A 15314-nucleotide genomic window follows, 5' to 3' on the forward strand; every position below is an offset into this window, starting at 1 on the left:
AGCTTTCTGATCCTAAGGTCGTTTTCCTAAGGGTACTGTTTGGATAGATGGGAGTTGTCAGTTTTCACAGACTCCCAAGTCTTAGACTAGCAAGCTCTCCTCTGTGCTCCTAGACCGCTTCGTGTGCACTTTCTTCACAGTCCTTACCAGAGTGCGTTAGATTTAGTTGTCAGTGTCTCCATTTCTGCACCCCCCTGCCTCCCCCTCTATTACTACATCTTGAGGGCGGAAAACAGGTGTTTGAGGTCTGTTTTTAAAAAAGCTTTGCTAGTCCTCAGCAGAGTATCTGGCTGTTTGGTAGGTCAGGGAGGAAGAGAGGGAGGGAATGAATGAATGAATCAATCAATCAATCAGTCAAATAAACAAGCAAAACCACCTCTTGGAGTGGGTTAGTCATAAATTAGACTCATCTATTATGGGTTGATTTCTACCGGTGTACTAGGCACCAGTAATGTTTAGGTATCTAACAAATGCAATCTTAAAATTTTGTTTCTCTAACTCTCTTAATTTATACATTTCCCCTGGGAAATGGGAAATTTACTGTCTGGCAATTCCAGGTCCTCCCACCTTTTCCCCAGGGCCATATCTAAGGCTCTGAGGAGCTGCTACCTGTGCTGCACACGCCATCTGTCCCTGAAGGCGCCCCAGTAGCATCCTCGTTCCACAGGATCTCTGCTGTCGGTCCACAAGGCCCTGATGGGGAGCTGTTTGCAAGGCCTCTTTGGGCCCAGCTCTCTGTCTCTCTGAGTCTCTTAGAACTCCATTAGGCCAAGAGAAGCTTTCTGCTGCTCTTAAGCAAGGGCCCAGGGAGCTCTGTGAGTCTCTTCAGAGCTCCATCTATGGCCAGGCCACTCCAGGCCGCATGCAGTATGGGGCCATGGAAGACTCTGTGACCTCGTCTGACGTATGACACAGCCATTACTGTGCTGGGGCTTCTGCTTCCCTGGGCTCCATTCGAGAGGTGAAGTGTAGACACCCTTTGTTCTATAAACCTACAGACATATCCAAGGGTTCTCTCCTTCTCGCTTGGACGCCCCCAACCCAGGGACCTTTCTCTAGTCTTGGGGACTAAGCCTACCTCTGCCTCTGTCAAGCCCCTGGGGATGGGTTGTAGGGTCAAAAGAAATGTGCTTCTGTGCGTGTATATGAAATTCATTAATGCTTTAAATTATTATCCCGCCTCAGTAGTACCACTCTCAGGGTTACCTACTTCTTCTTTTGTCCCCAGATGTAGTCTAGGGACATCTTCATCATGTCTCACACCCTGTGCCCTAGCATCTGCTGTCCTGCTGGGTGCACAGGTGTGTGTGTTGAGGCCGTCAGTTCACCAGCTCTGCCCAGGGCGGAGGCGTGGTCAGCTTCGCCCGGCACACTCGAGATGCTTGCTGCCATGCCAGGTGCCACCTGCCCAGCAGGAGGCTCCCCCAGAAGCTGGACTTCCCTCTGCTCTCCTGGATTCTGCACCAAGGTTCAAAGACATCTTGCCCATTCTGCCATTTTGGTGGTACAGGCCCGGTGCATTTAGGCCCTAAATCAAAGGATGAAAGATTTGTACTTTCATTGTTTCCATGGAGCATTTAGATCTAGACCTTGTCTTTCAGCCGTGTATCCCGTGCATCTTCCAAGAAATGGGAAAGATCGAGACTTCAAGGTGGTCACAGCAGACTGCAGTGGCAATAGTGGAGCCAGTGGACCAGGGGAAATTTATTTCTCCATGCTTCTCAGTCATCTTGTAGGAAAACTCTGTCTACCCCGAACCCCAAGGGAAGACAGCCTATAAAGAAAAGAGTCTGAGAACACCTGTTGGCTCGGTCAAAAATGAAAGAAATGGGCCTCACAGACATCAAAAGGGAAGGCATAGCTTTCAGAAACAGCTGAAGCCACACGTGGTTGTTGGAGGCGAGTGCTAACCTCCTGTGAAGAGCAGCCCTGTGCAGTCCCTGGCTTCCTTGGCTCTGAATCCTGAACAAGATTTTTATAATGTACTTATTGGAAAAGATCCTACTCTTAAAATATAAACACATAAATATAAGTGTTAAAAGTAAAAAATAAACCTGTCTGTATATATAGTAAACTAGTGTTCTGAGGGTATGTTAATGTCCTCTAAGAACTTACGACGAGAACATGGAGCCCCAAAGAGGTCACATGGCTTTGCCTGGGTCCCTCAGAGAGTTGATGGCTCAGCAACATCTATCAAAGTCAGTCTCTCTGGCTGTTCATCCTGTTTCTCCTCCAGAAGCCTTTATGCTCAGAATTCTAGCTCAGCCTGATGATGCAAAAGAGTCTTTTAAAGCCATATCTTAAGATGCCTGCATTTAATTAATTGGTATTAAAAGTGCTTGTGTAGAGAGAAGAAGATAGAAGGCAGGATGTGGGAGAAAGAGAATATACATTACAACCCTGGAAATAGACACATAGAAGGAACCAACATTGTTTTAAATCTAGCCTGTCCACCCCCATGAAGGTTACACACTGACAGGAGAAGGAATGAATCCAGCATTTACTCCTATTGGTTGCTTATGCTGGTGGCTGCATCATCCAGGGTCATCACTTCATACATATAAGTAGGAGTTGGAAAGAATGGTATTTCCACATGTGAACCATTGGTGACAGTGAAGACACTTGGCATGTGACCACTAGCAGTGGCATATCAGCCCCAATGTACATCTGTGCGGTCGGTACAGTTTAAGTTGTACTTTCACTAGCTGGTTGGCATCTTCAAGGTCACATTGAGGTCATTGTAGTTCTCTCTCTTTGTAGAAGAGGAAAGTGAGATGCTGAGTTAAAGCATCTGTCCAAAGGTCCACAGCAAGTCCAGATCCTCTGACTCAGAATCCCTTGTTTCTTCTTCGACAATGCAGCTGCCTCTGCCGTGACTTTCCAGTCTTTTAGGGGCACCGGGCCTTGTGAGAGTGCTAGGAAAGCTGCAGCTCTGCCAATTCAGAACCATGCTCCAGTGAGTTATAAGAGAGAAGAGAGCGCATCTGTGGAGCACATGCTGCGTTCCGAGCGCTCAGCCTTCATCTCTGTCTTACTTACAGCTCTGCCCTCTCTCACCTGAGGCTCCCTGCCTCTGCTGTATCCCTGACTACCCAGGGACCTGCGTAGTATCAGACTTCATATCTGTGTCATTCTCATTTCCCTGACTGTTGTGTAAAGTTGCATATACGGGCATGTTTTTCACCATTCACAAGATTTCTTCTCTGATTTGCCTCTTCATATTCTTTGCCTGTTTTTCTACTTGGTTGTCTTTTTTCTATTGACTTTCTTACTGATGTCTTCTTTTGTCTATCTAATCCTTTGTTGATTTTATGTGTTACAAATATCTTACGGTAGTTTAAGGCTTGTCTTTTCACTTTGTGTATGGCATCTTTCATTTTTTTCTAAAAATTTTAAATTTTTGTTTTTTCACATTTGGGTCTTTAATATCTCTGGATTTTTTTCCACATAATAAATGATATAGGGATCAAATTTTATATTGATTATGTCCACACACCACTTGTTGAATAGTTCATCCTCTCCACACTGAATTTCGGCATCATCTTGGTTGTATATAAAGTTTCCATGTATGTGTGACTGTTCATGGGCTCTCTGTTTTCATTTCATTCTTTGGTCTTTCCCTTTGGCAGTACCACATGGTCTTCATTACTATATCTGTATAATGAGCCTTGTTCAGCTTCAACTTTTTCTTGCTTACTTCTTTCTTTCTTTCTTTCTTTCTTTCTTTCTTTCTTTCTTTCTTTCTTTCTTTCTTTCTTTCTTTCTTTCTTTCCTTCTTTCCTTCCTTCCTTCCTTCCTTCCTTCCTTCCTTCCTTCCTTCCTTCCTTCCTTCTTTCTTTTCTTTCTTTTTCTTTCTGCGTTGGGTCTTTGTTGCTGTGCGCGGGCTTTCTCTAGTTGTGGTGAGCGGGGGCTACTCTTCGTTGCATTGCACAGGCTTCTCGTTGCGGTGGCTTCTCTGGTTGCGGAGCACGGGCTCTAGGCACGCGGGCTTCAGTAGTTGTGGTACGTGGGCTCAGTAGTTGTGGCTCGCGGGCTCCAGAGCGCAGGCTCAGTAGGTGTGGTGCACGGGCTTAGGTGCTCCGCAGCATGTGGGATCTTCCTGGACCAGGGCTTGAACCCGTGTCCCCGGCATTGGCAGGCAGATTCTTAACCACTGTGCCACCAGGGAAGCCCCTTCTTGCTTATTCTTAACCCTCTGCTCTCCCATAGAAGTTTTAGAATCAAATTGTTAAATTTCACACACACACACACACACACCCTTTACTTTCTTGATTTGCATTGAAGGTGTACTGAGTTAATAGATTAATTTGGAGAGAACTGATATATTTACAGTCCTAATCCCTAATGGAACTTGAGTTTGATCAGCCACAGGTTCATGAAGGCCAGAGCTTGCTCTGAATAATGAAGGGACACCTGACTTCTGTCTGACAGTTTCCCTGTAAATGGAGAGCTCTTTCCAAATGGCCATCCTTGACTAAACTTTGGATGCATTACAACAGATATTTTTCTCCACGGTGAGCCAAGGTGGAAAATGATTATTGTAGTGCAATTTGCCAAGATTTTTTTCTATCTGAGTGATCAAATATATGTAAATAGGGAGAAAAGAGCATGTAAGAACAGTGCAAAGGCCAGCTCAGCTCTGACAGCTGGATTCCCGTGATGGCCTGCATGAGAACGCTCATACACATCAGGGCACAGTGAGCAGTCTTTGCAGGCTGGAAACTCTGCCAGCAGGATAAAAGATTCAAAATAGAATAATAGGAAAACAAGAAGAGTGTCTTTAAGCCTGCTGAGCTTGACACGTCCCAGCCAATTTCATTCCAAAGATTATTACCCTTCTCTTCTGATGAGTACTTTCCTGTTCCTCCCAGCTTTCCTACCATAAATACCTAAGAGTCAAAGAAAAAACGATCCCTGCATTCTGAAAAGTGATAATACTAATCCTTTACCCTGGAAGGCTCCGATACTGTTAAATGAGGATTTTTAAAGAATGAGAGCCTATTTCTTTTAACTCTTAAGATTTTCAAGAAAATAAAATAAGCATCTGTATTATGTTAAACTATAGAAACACATGTAATATTTTTGAGCGGAGGAATAAAAACTGTAGTGATTGCTCATGACTTTAATCATAGTCACTCTCATGGTAAGTCATTTGTAGCTCCAATTATCATGAGAATTGTAATACTCCTTTCTCTTTGTTCAAGAAGGAATAATGAATTTGAGGTTTATACATCAAACGTTTTTTAGGGGACAGATATTCCCAACCTTTTTAGAGTTGAAATACTCTAGTCTTCGGTAATTTTGAAACACAGCATTCCCTAACCTTGTAAAAGTACTCAATGGAATATATTTATTTTTTAAATGAAAAAATTTTTAATATTTTGCTATGAGATTTTGAGGATATTTTTGCACTTCTTCCGAGGTAAACCTATGATATCCATGGGTGATAATCACTTATTTGAAGATGAATTTTACACCAAGAAGGAAAACATACCTGGCTCTGACCATCAGAGCGAACTATGGCACGAAAACCACAGATCCCTAGGTCCCACTCCAAGAGATTCTGTGTTACCCGCCTATGAGAATATTCTATGCTTTCGAAGCAAGCAAGCATCTTATTCTCAGCTTCTTACGAGTAACCTATTCCATTTTTCCACTATAATTAATCATTCTAAATGCATAGGCTTTTGTTTTCTCCTTAAACTATAAGATCTAGAAGATGATTTAAAAAGGATGCAGCATTTGGGGCACGGGGGCCATCTTGGGCGTTCCCCTGCCAAATTAAAAAAAAAAAAAGGATGCAGCATTTGCTTTTAAAATCCAGTTAATATAAGAATAAGACCAAAAAAAATTTGATGTATAAATCCCAAACTCATTATTCCTTCTTGAAAAAAGAGAAAAGACCAATTCTCATGGGTCTTTCTGTAAATGGAAGGTTGGAGAAAGAAAAAGAGAGTTAAATTTAAAGTCAGCAAAAGAATCATTCCATTTGAAACTTGTGTCCTTTTACATTTCTTGGAAACTATGCCCAGAAATATCTGATAACTGAAGCCTGTGAGAAAGCCATGTCCTAGTGGGAGCTGTAACGCTGTGTCAATAAGGAATTGTGTCCCCTTGGTTTTGTTTATTAGTGGTGGTGTTTTTTGGATTTGAGTTTTTTTGCCCTTAACTTTAGCAGAAACACAACTCATTTTCCCATGGATTAACACTAAGAACTAATGAAAAAAGAAACATTTATGAAAAGATCAGTGTTACATCCTCATACTTATTTTCATGATAAGGATATGGTCTGATTTTGCCTAAGTTCCAAATGTATGTGTTGGGGGAAGAGGATTTGAGAGAAGAAAATCTTAAGCAGAGGCTCAAGCTATAGAAATAAGGAGGCAACCAGATTTGGGGCTAGGTCTTGAGTTCCCTAAAGAAAGGTAAGTTAAATGTAAAATTAAATTCAATTTATAACACTTGTAATATATGAATATAGTCTCATTGAACAAAATTTAACCAATACAGGTAAAAACACGAGTTCCTCTTGATGTCTCCCTTTTTTTAATTCCACTCCTCTTTCCATAAGTAACCCCAGTCATCAGTTTGGATATAATCTTCCACTTTCTCTTCTAAGTATTCACATTCAAATGTATATGCAAAGGTACACCTAGAAGTATAAGGGCTTTTTAAAGTAGATATGATATCATAGTCTACATATTTTTTTGCAACTTGGTTTTTCCCACTTAATATGTCTTAGAGTTTTTTCCAGGTGACCACATATGGATCTACCCATTCTATTTTTAACAGCTGCATAATATTCTGTGTTATTAATTTAATCATATGCATTGATGCACATATTAAATAATTGTTTCTAATTATTCTCAATTGTAATCCAGGCATAGCGACCACCTCTTTTTTTTTTTTTAAGATTTTAATATTTGTTTGTTTGTTTGTTTATTTATTTACTTTGGCTGCGCTGGGTCTTAGGTGTGGCACGCGGGATCTTCATTGCGGCATGTGGGATCTTAGTTGCGGCATGCGGGATCTTTAGTTGTGACATGTGAACTCTTAGTCGCGGAGTGCATGCGGATCTAGTTCTCTGACCAGGGATCGAACCCTGGCCCCTTGCATTGGGAGTGTGGAGCCTTAACCACTGGACCACCAGGGAAGTCCCACAACCACCTTTCTATATGCTTCTTTGTACCCAAGTAAGACTATTTCTAGGGTAGATTCCTAAAAGCTGAGTTGCTGGGTCAAAAGGCCTGTATATTTATAATTTTAGTAGGTGCCATTCTTTTGCCCTCCAAAATGACTTTACACATCTACATTTCCACCAGCCCTGTACATTACCATCATGCTTGATATGAGCAAGCTTTAAAATGCTTGCAGTTAATGGTGAAGGAAAAAATATATACTTTGATTTAATTAGACTTAATATTTAATGCCTTTTGAGAATTATCATATTAATAAATTCACACACACATGCACAGAGGAACCCTTTGTCTGCCCATATGCTCATGTTTAGCTTCACTGTAAATATGCCTTGTTCTAGCTTCAAGTCAGTACTTCCTCCAGAGCCCAATCTGAAGACAGACTAGGTGGGTACTCTGGCACCCAGATTATGCTAGATTCTGGGGGAAAAGGGATGACTGTTACATGATGAGAGGTGAGGTAGACAGTGGCTTCTGGAAGATACCCTTCCTACTGGTGTAAATTGATGCCTGGAAATTTCTTTCAGAAAACAAGTCCCTTTAGATTAAGCACTCACCCTTTGCAAAGAGACCTTCACTAACAGAAAGGAGTTGGTCTGTAACGTGAGAGCACTGCATGGCCTCCATAGGCCCTTTCAGCTCGAATGTTCCATGATTCCTCTATGAAATTAGCTAGTTGACAGGAAAAACAAGGCCTTGGGGGAATGGAATTCAGGAGGGAGGAGGCAGTCAAGAAATCTCTGCAGCTAGGGCAGACGCAAGGTTTGATTACCTTTGTTCAAAGACATTGACTGCGGGAGGGACATGGTTAGGAGGACGCCTTCCACGTCCACCAGTTGACCTGCCCGTCACCTCATCTGCCTATAGCTCTGCTCAGAGGGATGTTTCTGTTCAAGCATTAGGCGACAGCACCCAGCTAATCAACTGAAATGTATTTAAAACCAGATTAAAAGTTGAAATAGCTCATCTGTGATGTCATGTAAGACACATGAGAAGAGAGGCCAGCCAATGATGTCACTGAGAGCAAAGTTTGGATGATAAATGTATCATTAGAACAACAGATACAGGCAATTTGATTTTCTTTTATAGAAGAGTCATAACATCTATTTCTTTATAGGGTTGCATGGTTCTCTGGCATGGATTCTGAAGGATTAGAATAATATAGTTGATATTCTTTTTTGCCTGATAGTCTCTTCCTTTATTGCTTAACCCTATTTGTCAAGGTTCTACTCTTAAATCGCAGACATTTGGGGCATGAGAGGGAGCTTAACATTTCCAAGACACGGTTGTTATGAAGCAATATCATTTCCAGTGTCTTTCCCAGACACTGACCTTTTGGGTGATGAGTTCTATAACATTGTTGCAGCATGGAAATCTTTTTTAAAATGAGATAATATGTCTTTCGGATGAATAAAGAAATAAAAGAATTCTCAGTCTTAGTCTCAATTGACGTTAAGTATTGAGAGGTCTTATGCTTAATTATATTAATCCAGACACAACTAAAAAAGACAGAATGTGTTTAAAATTGCAAGTGTTATCTGTCCCTCAATAAAGTTCATTGAGAATATTTTTAGTGCATATCATCCTTGTCAATTTCTAAAGACTTATCTGCTGAATAATTGTCTACACCACTGACATTTCAACATCCTGGAACTTTTATGTTTAGGCTCTCATTCCATTACATTGTTTGGTAAAGAAAATGTTCTCAGTGGGCTAAAAATAAAGGCATACCATGTGTCTGAATTCACCCCTTCTTTGTGGTTCTTTTTTAGACATCCTGAAGGGTTGGGAAAGAACAGGGGAGTTGAGATGGATCATACAGAGCCATTGCAATGTGAGTCAGGGTCTCTCTTCATGTTAGCCCTGTTATGCTAGGTTTTCGTTTACATAATGGATAAACCCAATGCCTATCTTCTGCAGGGATTTTTTAAGTGACTAGCACTTTAAAATGAGATTTGAGAGTGCCATAGGACTACTCTGGTCATGAAGGCCAGCAAGGCTGGAGTCTGACACTTGCCTTCCTGGGTTAGTCACACCATCTTGAATCATTGGCTTATTCTCACACCTTTGTTTTGTTTTAATTATTTTTTATCATTTCAGAAGATTTTCTTTAGCAGCAGCAGGGTAATGTCCTATTTAAATAATGCCAAATTCCCTTCTGCTTAGTGCTTTTTAAAATTTCTTTTTTCTTTTCTCTTCCATGGTAGATTTATATAGGTCATATCCCTAGCTATCTTAAGCTATGTTATATGGGCAAGTCCTATTTTTTTTTTTAATTTAATTTTATTTATTTTTTTTATACAGCAGGTTCTTATTAGTCATCAATTTTATACACATCAGTGTATACATGTCAATCCCAATCTCCCAATTCATCACACCACCACCGCCACCCCCCGCCACTTTCCCCTCTTGGTGTCCATACATTTGTTCTCTACATCTGTGTCTCTATTTCTGCCCTGCAAATCGGTTCATCTGTACCATTTTTCTAGGTTCCACGTATATGCGTTAATATACGATATTTGTTTTTCTCTTTCTGACTTACTTCACTCTGTATGACAGTCTCTAGATCCATCCACGTCTCTACAAATGACCCAATTTCGTTCCTTTTTATGGCTGAGTATATATGTATTCCATTGTATATATGTACCACATCTTCTTTATCCATTTGTCTGTCAATGGGCATTTAGGTTGCTTCCATGACCTGGCTATTGTAAATAGTGCTGCATTGAACATTGGGGTGCATGTGTCTTTTTGAATTATGGTTTTCTCTGGGTATATGCCCACTAGTGGGATTGCTGGGTCATATGGTAATTCTATTTTTAGTTTTTTAAGGAACCTCCATACTGTTCTCCATAGTGGCTACATCAATTTACATTCCCACCAACAGTGCAAGAGGGTTCCCTTTTCTTCACACCCTCTCCAGCATTTGTTGTTTGTAGATTTTCTGATGATGCCCATTCTAACTGGTGTGAGGTGATACCTCACTGTAGTTTTGATTTGCATTTATCTAATAATTACTGATGTTGAGCAGCTTTTCATGTGCTTCTTGGCCATCTGTATGTCTTCTTTGGAGAAATGTCTATTTAGGTCTTCTGCCCATTTTTGGATTGGGTTGTTTGTTTCTTTAATATTGAGCTGCATGAGCTATTTATATATTTTGGAGATTAATCCTTTGTCTTCTGATTCGTTTGCAAATATTTTCTCCCATTTTGAGGGTTGTCTTTTCGTCTTGTTTATGGTTTCCTTTGCGGTGCAAAAGCTTTGAAGTTTCATTAGGTCCCATTTGTTTATTTTTGTTTTTATTTCCATTACTTTAGGAGGTGGATCAAAAAAGATCTTGCTGTGATTTATGTCAAAGAGTGTTCTTCCTATGTTTTCCTCTAAGAGTTTTATAGTGTCTGGTCTTATATTTAGGTCTCTAATCCATTTTGAGTTTATTTTTGTGTATGGTGTTAGGGAGTGTTCTAATTTCATTCTTTTACATGTAGCTGTCCAGTTTTCCCAGCACCACTTATTGAAGAGACTGTCTATTCTCCATTGCATATCCTGGGCAAATCCTATTTTGATGAGGAATATTCTCATATCAAAATGCTCAGAATAGGTAAAATATTTCCAAGAACAAGCCAGTGGCCCACTTGTTTTGAGAGGTATTCATTAGAGTAAAATGCTTTCTCCTTGGACCTCAGCCCCTCTCCCTCTAGTGTTAAATTGCCCAAAGACACAGACTATACCATTAACTTCCAAAGTAGAATTTTTTTCTCACCCCAACCCCATGAGCCTAGATGTGGCCTAGCGGCCCCTAACCTAAGACATTCCACCCAGGAGAGCCATGTATTTCTTCATTTCTAAATGGGAGGGATCTCCTTCTGAAGCTCAGAATTCAGACCTGCATTGCTGAGTATAATCAGAAGAAGCCTGAGCCGTTCTGGGGTCTATTCCTGGTCGTCACAGCCCTCAGACCAGTTGGTGCTCAACAGCCCCCAAGCTTCCTTAGGCGCCTTTCTGCCTCCGCAGCTTCTGTTCATTCCCTACAGATCATCAGTCAACAGTGGCTGAGTGACTGTTTCATGTCAGGCCCTGTATAAGGTCTGGTGAGTGTGGCAAAGAGTCATAGATGAGCAGGAGAGACCAGCAAGCAAACTGCCCTCAGTCCTCTTGACTTGGGGTGCCAGCCGCCAGGGCACGCGTGCTCTCTGCTTGGGTTTGAATTCCCGAGCCAGCTGTGGAGGGAGCGAGGGCTGCAGTTCCCAGCAGGGTGGAGCTGCCTCTCTTGGCTTCTGCTGGTGCCTTGATGTCATCAGCCAGTGGCAGCATGCCACCACAGTTGTGTGTGTCGGGGTGAAGCATATGGCACACTCTTACCAAATGTGTGCAGATCTGAGCAGGAAGAGCGTTACGTTAGTGGCATGTCTTTATTTGGCCCTCATCTCTCATTTGCTTTCCTAGATTTCCTTTCTCTGCTGTGTGTGGGGATTTTTTGTTTTTTTTTGTTTTTTCCTTCCATAACTTGGAGTATACTCTCAAGCCCCACCCCATCCTTGCCCTAGCCAAATAGCTCATACACCACACTGAAATTGCTGCTTTCCTCGTCTGTAGCCGGCACTGGACTGTCCGCTCCTCAGGGCAGGGACCGTAGCCACCTTCTTCACTCCAAGAATCCTGCTGCGGTGCCTGACACATAGTAAGCATGCTGTACGTGTTTGGTGAGTGACTGGATGGCTGAATGCCTTTCCCACCTAGTGGTCCTGTGTTTGGCCTTTAGAGGAATCTAGTTGCATATGCTTTTGTTGACAGCATTGTATAATCACAAAATTCAGACAAACTTGAATTTGAAACTCACCTCTGTCACTTACTAGCTATATATCCTTGGCTAAGTCCCATTCCCTCTCTGAACTTCAGTTTCTCTGTCTGTAAAATGGAGGTCATACCTACTTCTCAGTGTTGCCAAGAAGATTAGGTATGATAACATGTAAATACCTAAAATATAGTAATGGTCAATGTTCGTTTTCCTTTCCCTTCTAATTGTCTTTATAGATTCTTTATTCATTCCTCTTTGCACCCAGAATTTGGAGGGTAGGTGTTTGTAATAGTTACAATGGGCTAAACACAAACGACCCCAGAATCTCAGTGGTTTAAAGCAACAGTGGTAGTTTCTTCTCTGTGCTCTGTGTACACCTCTGGTGTGCAGGGGCTCTGCCAGACGGCCAGAGACCTGCTCTCGATGTGGCCTCATGATCACTGAGGCAGGGGGAAGGGGAGGTGGTAACCTGCACACAGGCTTTTAAAGGCTTCCCCTCAGAAGTGGCACATGTCACTGCCACTCATATTTGACAGCCCAAAGTAAACCCCACGGCCCCACCTCACTCAGGGACACGTGTAATCCTACCACACACCAGAAAGAGGAGACCAGGGTGTCGTTGATTGAACACCAGTGACCACCCAGTAATATTTAAGATGAGTTAACTGTAAAAGTACCATGAAATATTAAGTTACTTTGACCTCGATTGAGAGTGAGGACTGTTGAGCAAATCTTAATCAGTACGGTTGTCATGACGACTGGATAGCCTTCTCAAGAGAACAGATCATTTTAAGGATATTAAGTGTTAGTTATTAGCTATGGGCGCTCGAGTTGCAGTCCCGGCTTTAATATTCATCACAACAGGCAGCAGAGCCCTCTGCTTGTTAGATTACTGACCACTAGATTAGCCCTAGTCTCACTATGCGCTTGCAGGTAGTAAAAATACGTTTCTTTCCAAATAACCTAGGATTTAAACTTGTCATAATGTAAACTGACGCTTCTAGCTCTTTGCTTAAATTTGGGCTATTTTACTGTATTTATGCTGTACTTTTTATCATAATCATTTAGTTGTTTATTGATTGTCTGCTGTGGTAAAAGAGTCTGGACTCTGGGTCCTGACTGCCTGGGTTCAAATTATGGTTCTGCCATTAATTGGCTGTGTGGCCTTGGGCAAGTTACTCAACCTCTCTGTGCCTCATTTTTCTCAGCTGTGAAATGGGGGTGATGATAGCATCTACCTATAGGATAGTACTGAGGATTAAATGAATTAATACATATAAAATACTTAAAATAGTACTTGACACATAAGTAAGTGCTCGATAAATGTTAACTATTATCATCATTTTTAGGCAAAGTGGTGGAAATACAAAGGAAATCTGATGCAGGAAGAAGTTTTTACATTTTATTTGCTGTTGCTTAGAACAGAGCCGCACGTCAGGCACTCAGTAGATATTTGTTGAGTGAATCAATGAATGGGCTCTGCCCTGGTGAAATTTAAATCCAGCCTAACCCTCGATTCCTTCCTTGGAATAATACGAGAACTTCCTTCTCTGAAAGGTACCGTAGCCAACCTTGAATTTTCAGGTCAGCACCAGCTCTTGACCTCCCTGACCAGGGGTTTTCATTTTCCCTTCACTTGCCAACTCACTCTCCAACAAATCCTGCCGGCCATTCCGATCCCGGGCTTTACGGGCTGCCCTTCTCTTCGCACCCTCCGTGGGTGACCCTGGCGTGACAACACTGAGTTCTCACAACAGAGGCTGGTGGCCGTGAAGCAGCTCTAACATGCCAGCTTCCTCCTATGGCAATTTGGATGGTTGTCGTGTTATTTGATGTGGCTTTTTGCCCCACTGAGTTTCATTGTGTTCTTACCGTCAGGAAGGGGTGGGGAGACACTGAAAATGTTCAGGCATGTGAAGTCAAGCTGGTGTGCTCTCTACCGCCAGCCGGCAGCCCCTGCCAGATGGCCTGCTTCTCTCCCAGGCCCACACGCTCCACTAAAACCCACTCATCAGCACAAGAAGGTATCCAGCCTTATGGGTGTACCTTCCTTTCCCATCTTCTTCATCCGCGTGTGTGCTCTGTCTTCCCTCATCTGCTGTGGACTCCATACAAGGCCCCCCACGATCTGCCTCTGCCTGTCTCTCTGACCTTTCCTTTCTCTGACTTGCTTTGCCTCCTTTCTCCCCTTGCAGCTCACTTCAACCGCTCTGTCTCCTTGCTCTCCTGAAAACCCTCTCAGCCCCTTTTGCCTCGGCGGGCCTTTGCACATGCTGCCCTTATGCCTAGAAAACTCTTTCCTCAGTGTCTGCATTGCTTGCCTACTCCCTTCTGAAAGGTCTCTGCTAAAATGCCACCTCCTCCAAGAAGCCCTACTTTACCACGTCTAAAATAGCTCCTGCCTCTATTTTTCTTCTGAGCACTCACGTCTAAGGCCACATAATGACTGGTTTACTTGCGTATTTATTTACATCTTGTCTGCTTCTCCCCGCTGAGGTGTAGGCGGCGTGAGAGCACACACTACCTACAGTGCCTAGCAAGCAGCTAGCACTCAATAAACGTGTAATGACAAGACAGAAGGAAGGAAGGAAAGAAGGGAGGGAGGGAGAAAAAACAAAAAAGGAAACACATTTGTATGTATTTATAAATGTTGATACAGTGCTTTAAGAGAGACAACCTAATTGTGATGGGGTGATCAGAAAAGGCCTCTTTGAGGCAATGACCTAAGCTGAGACCTAATATATGGTAACGACCAGGACAGGTAGAGGGAAGAAAAGTGCAAAGACCCTGGCCTTGCGATCTGCTGGGGAACAAGAGAAGGCCAGAGTGGCTGGAACCCCATGGGCAAGTAGGAAGGGGCAGCGAGGCCTGATCACAGCTGCGTAGCAAGGCGACAGCCCTCATGAAGCTAGTCCAGAGCAAAGTAGGTCTGGATGGAGGCAGATTCCGGGTTTGCGTGGTCATGAAGAAGGCCCGGGCGAGCAGAACTGTACTGCAAGAGAGGCACCTGCTTCCCTGGACTCCTGACGCTGCAAGGCTGTTTCCCTTTTAAAGGAGCTGGTTATTCATTAAACCAGCCTTCCACGAGCCATCGCAGCTTCCGTGCGGTCATCTGAAGAATGAACAGAACAGCACCTACTCCACAGGGCTGTCACCACGCAGTTCCCAGCACCTGGGAGCTGTCGCCTTAAAGTTGTCTGACTCTCAGTTTCGCACGTGCAGCTCAGTACCGGCGCCGTGGTGGGGATGGGGGGAGAGAGGACCCTGCCTCTGAGTAGCGGACGGGCTTCTTATGAAAAGACACGTGGTCCTGGCATTGC

At 42.8% G+C, this 15314-nt stretch overlaps 1 protein-coding gene across 4 annotated transcripts in view; it reads left to right on the forward strand.

The window, feature by feature from the left end:
• SCFD2 (sec1 family domain containing 2) overlaps positions 1–15314 on the forward strand; it is a 402102-nt gene that overhangs the window by 332761 nt on the left and 54027 nt on the right. The window contains exon 6 of one of the 4 annotated variants that reach the window (XM_082462264.1): positions 1229–9465. The exons of the other annotated variants lie outside the window; for them this stretch is intronic. Coding sequence (XP_082318390.1) covers positions 1229–1239 — 11 coding nt within the window. The 3' untranslated portion in view covers positions 1240–9465. Of the gene's footprint in view, positions 1–1228; positions 9466–15314 lie in introns of those variants that run through there. 4 annotated transcript variants of the gene reach the window in all.

This window comes from Balaenoptera physalus (assembly GCF_965194825.1).
Source record: "Balaenoptera physalus genome assembly, chromosome: 5".
NCBI lineage: Eukaryota > Metazoa > Chordata > Mammalia > Artiodactyla > Balaenopteridae > Balaenoptera > Balaenoptera physalus.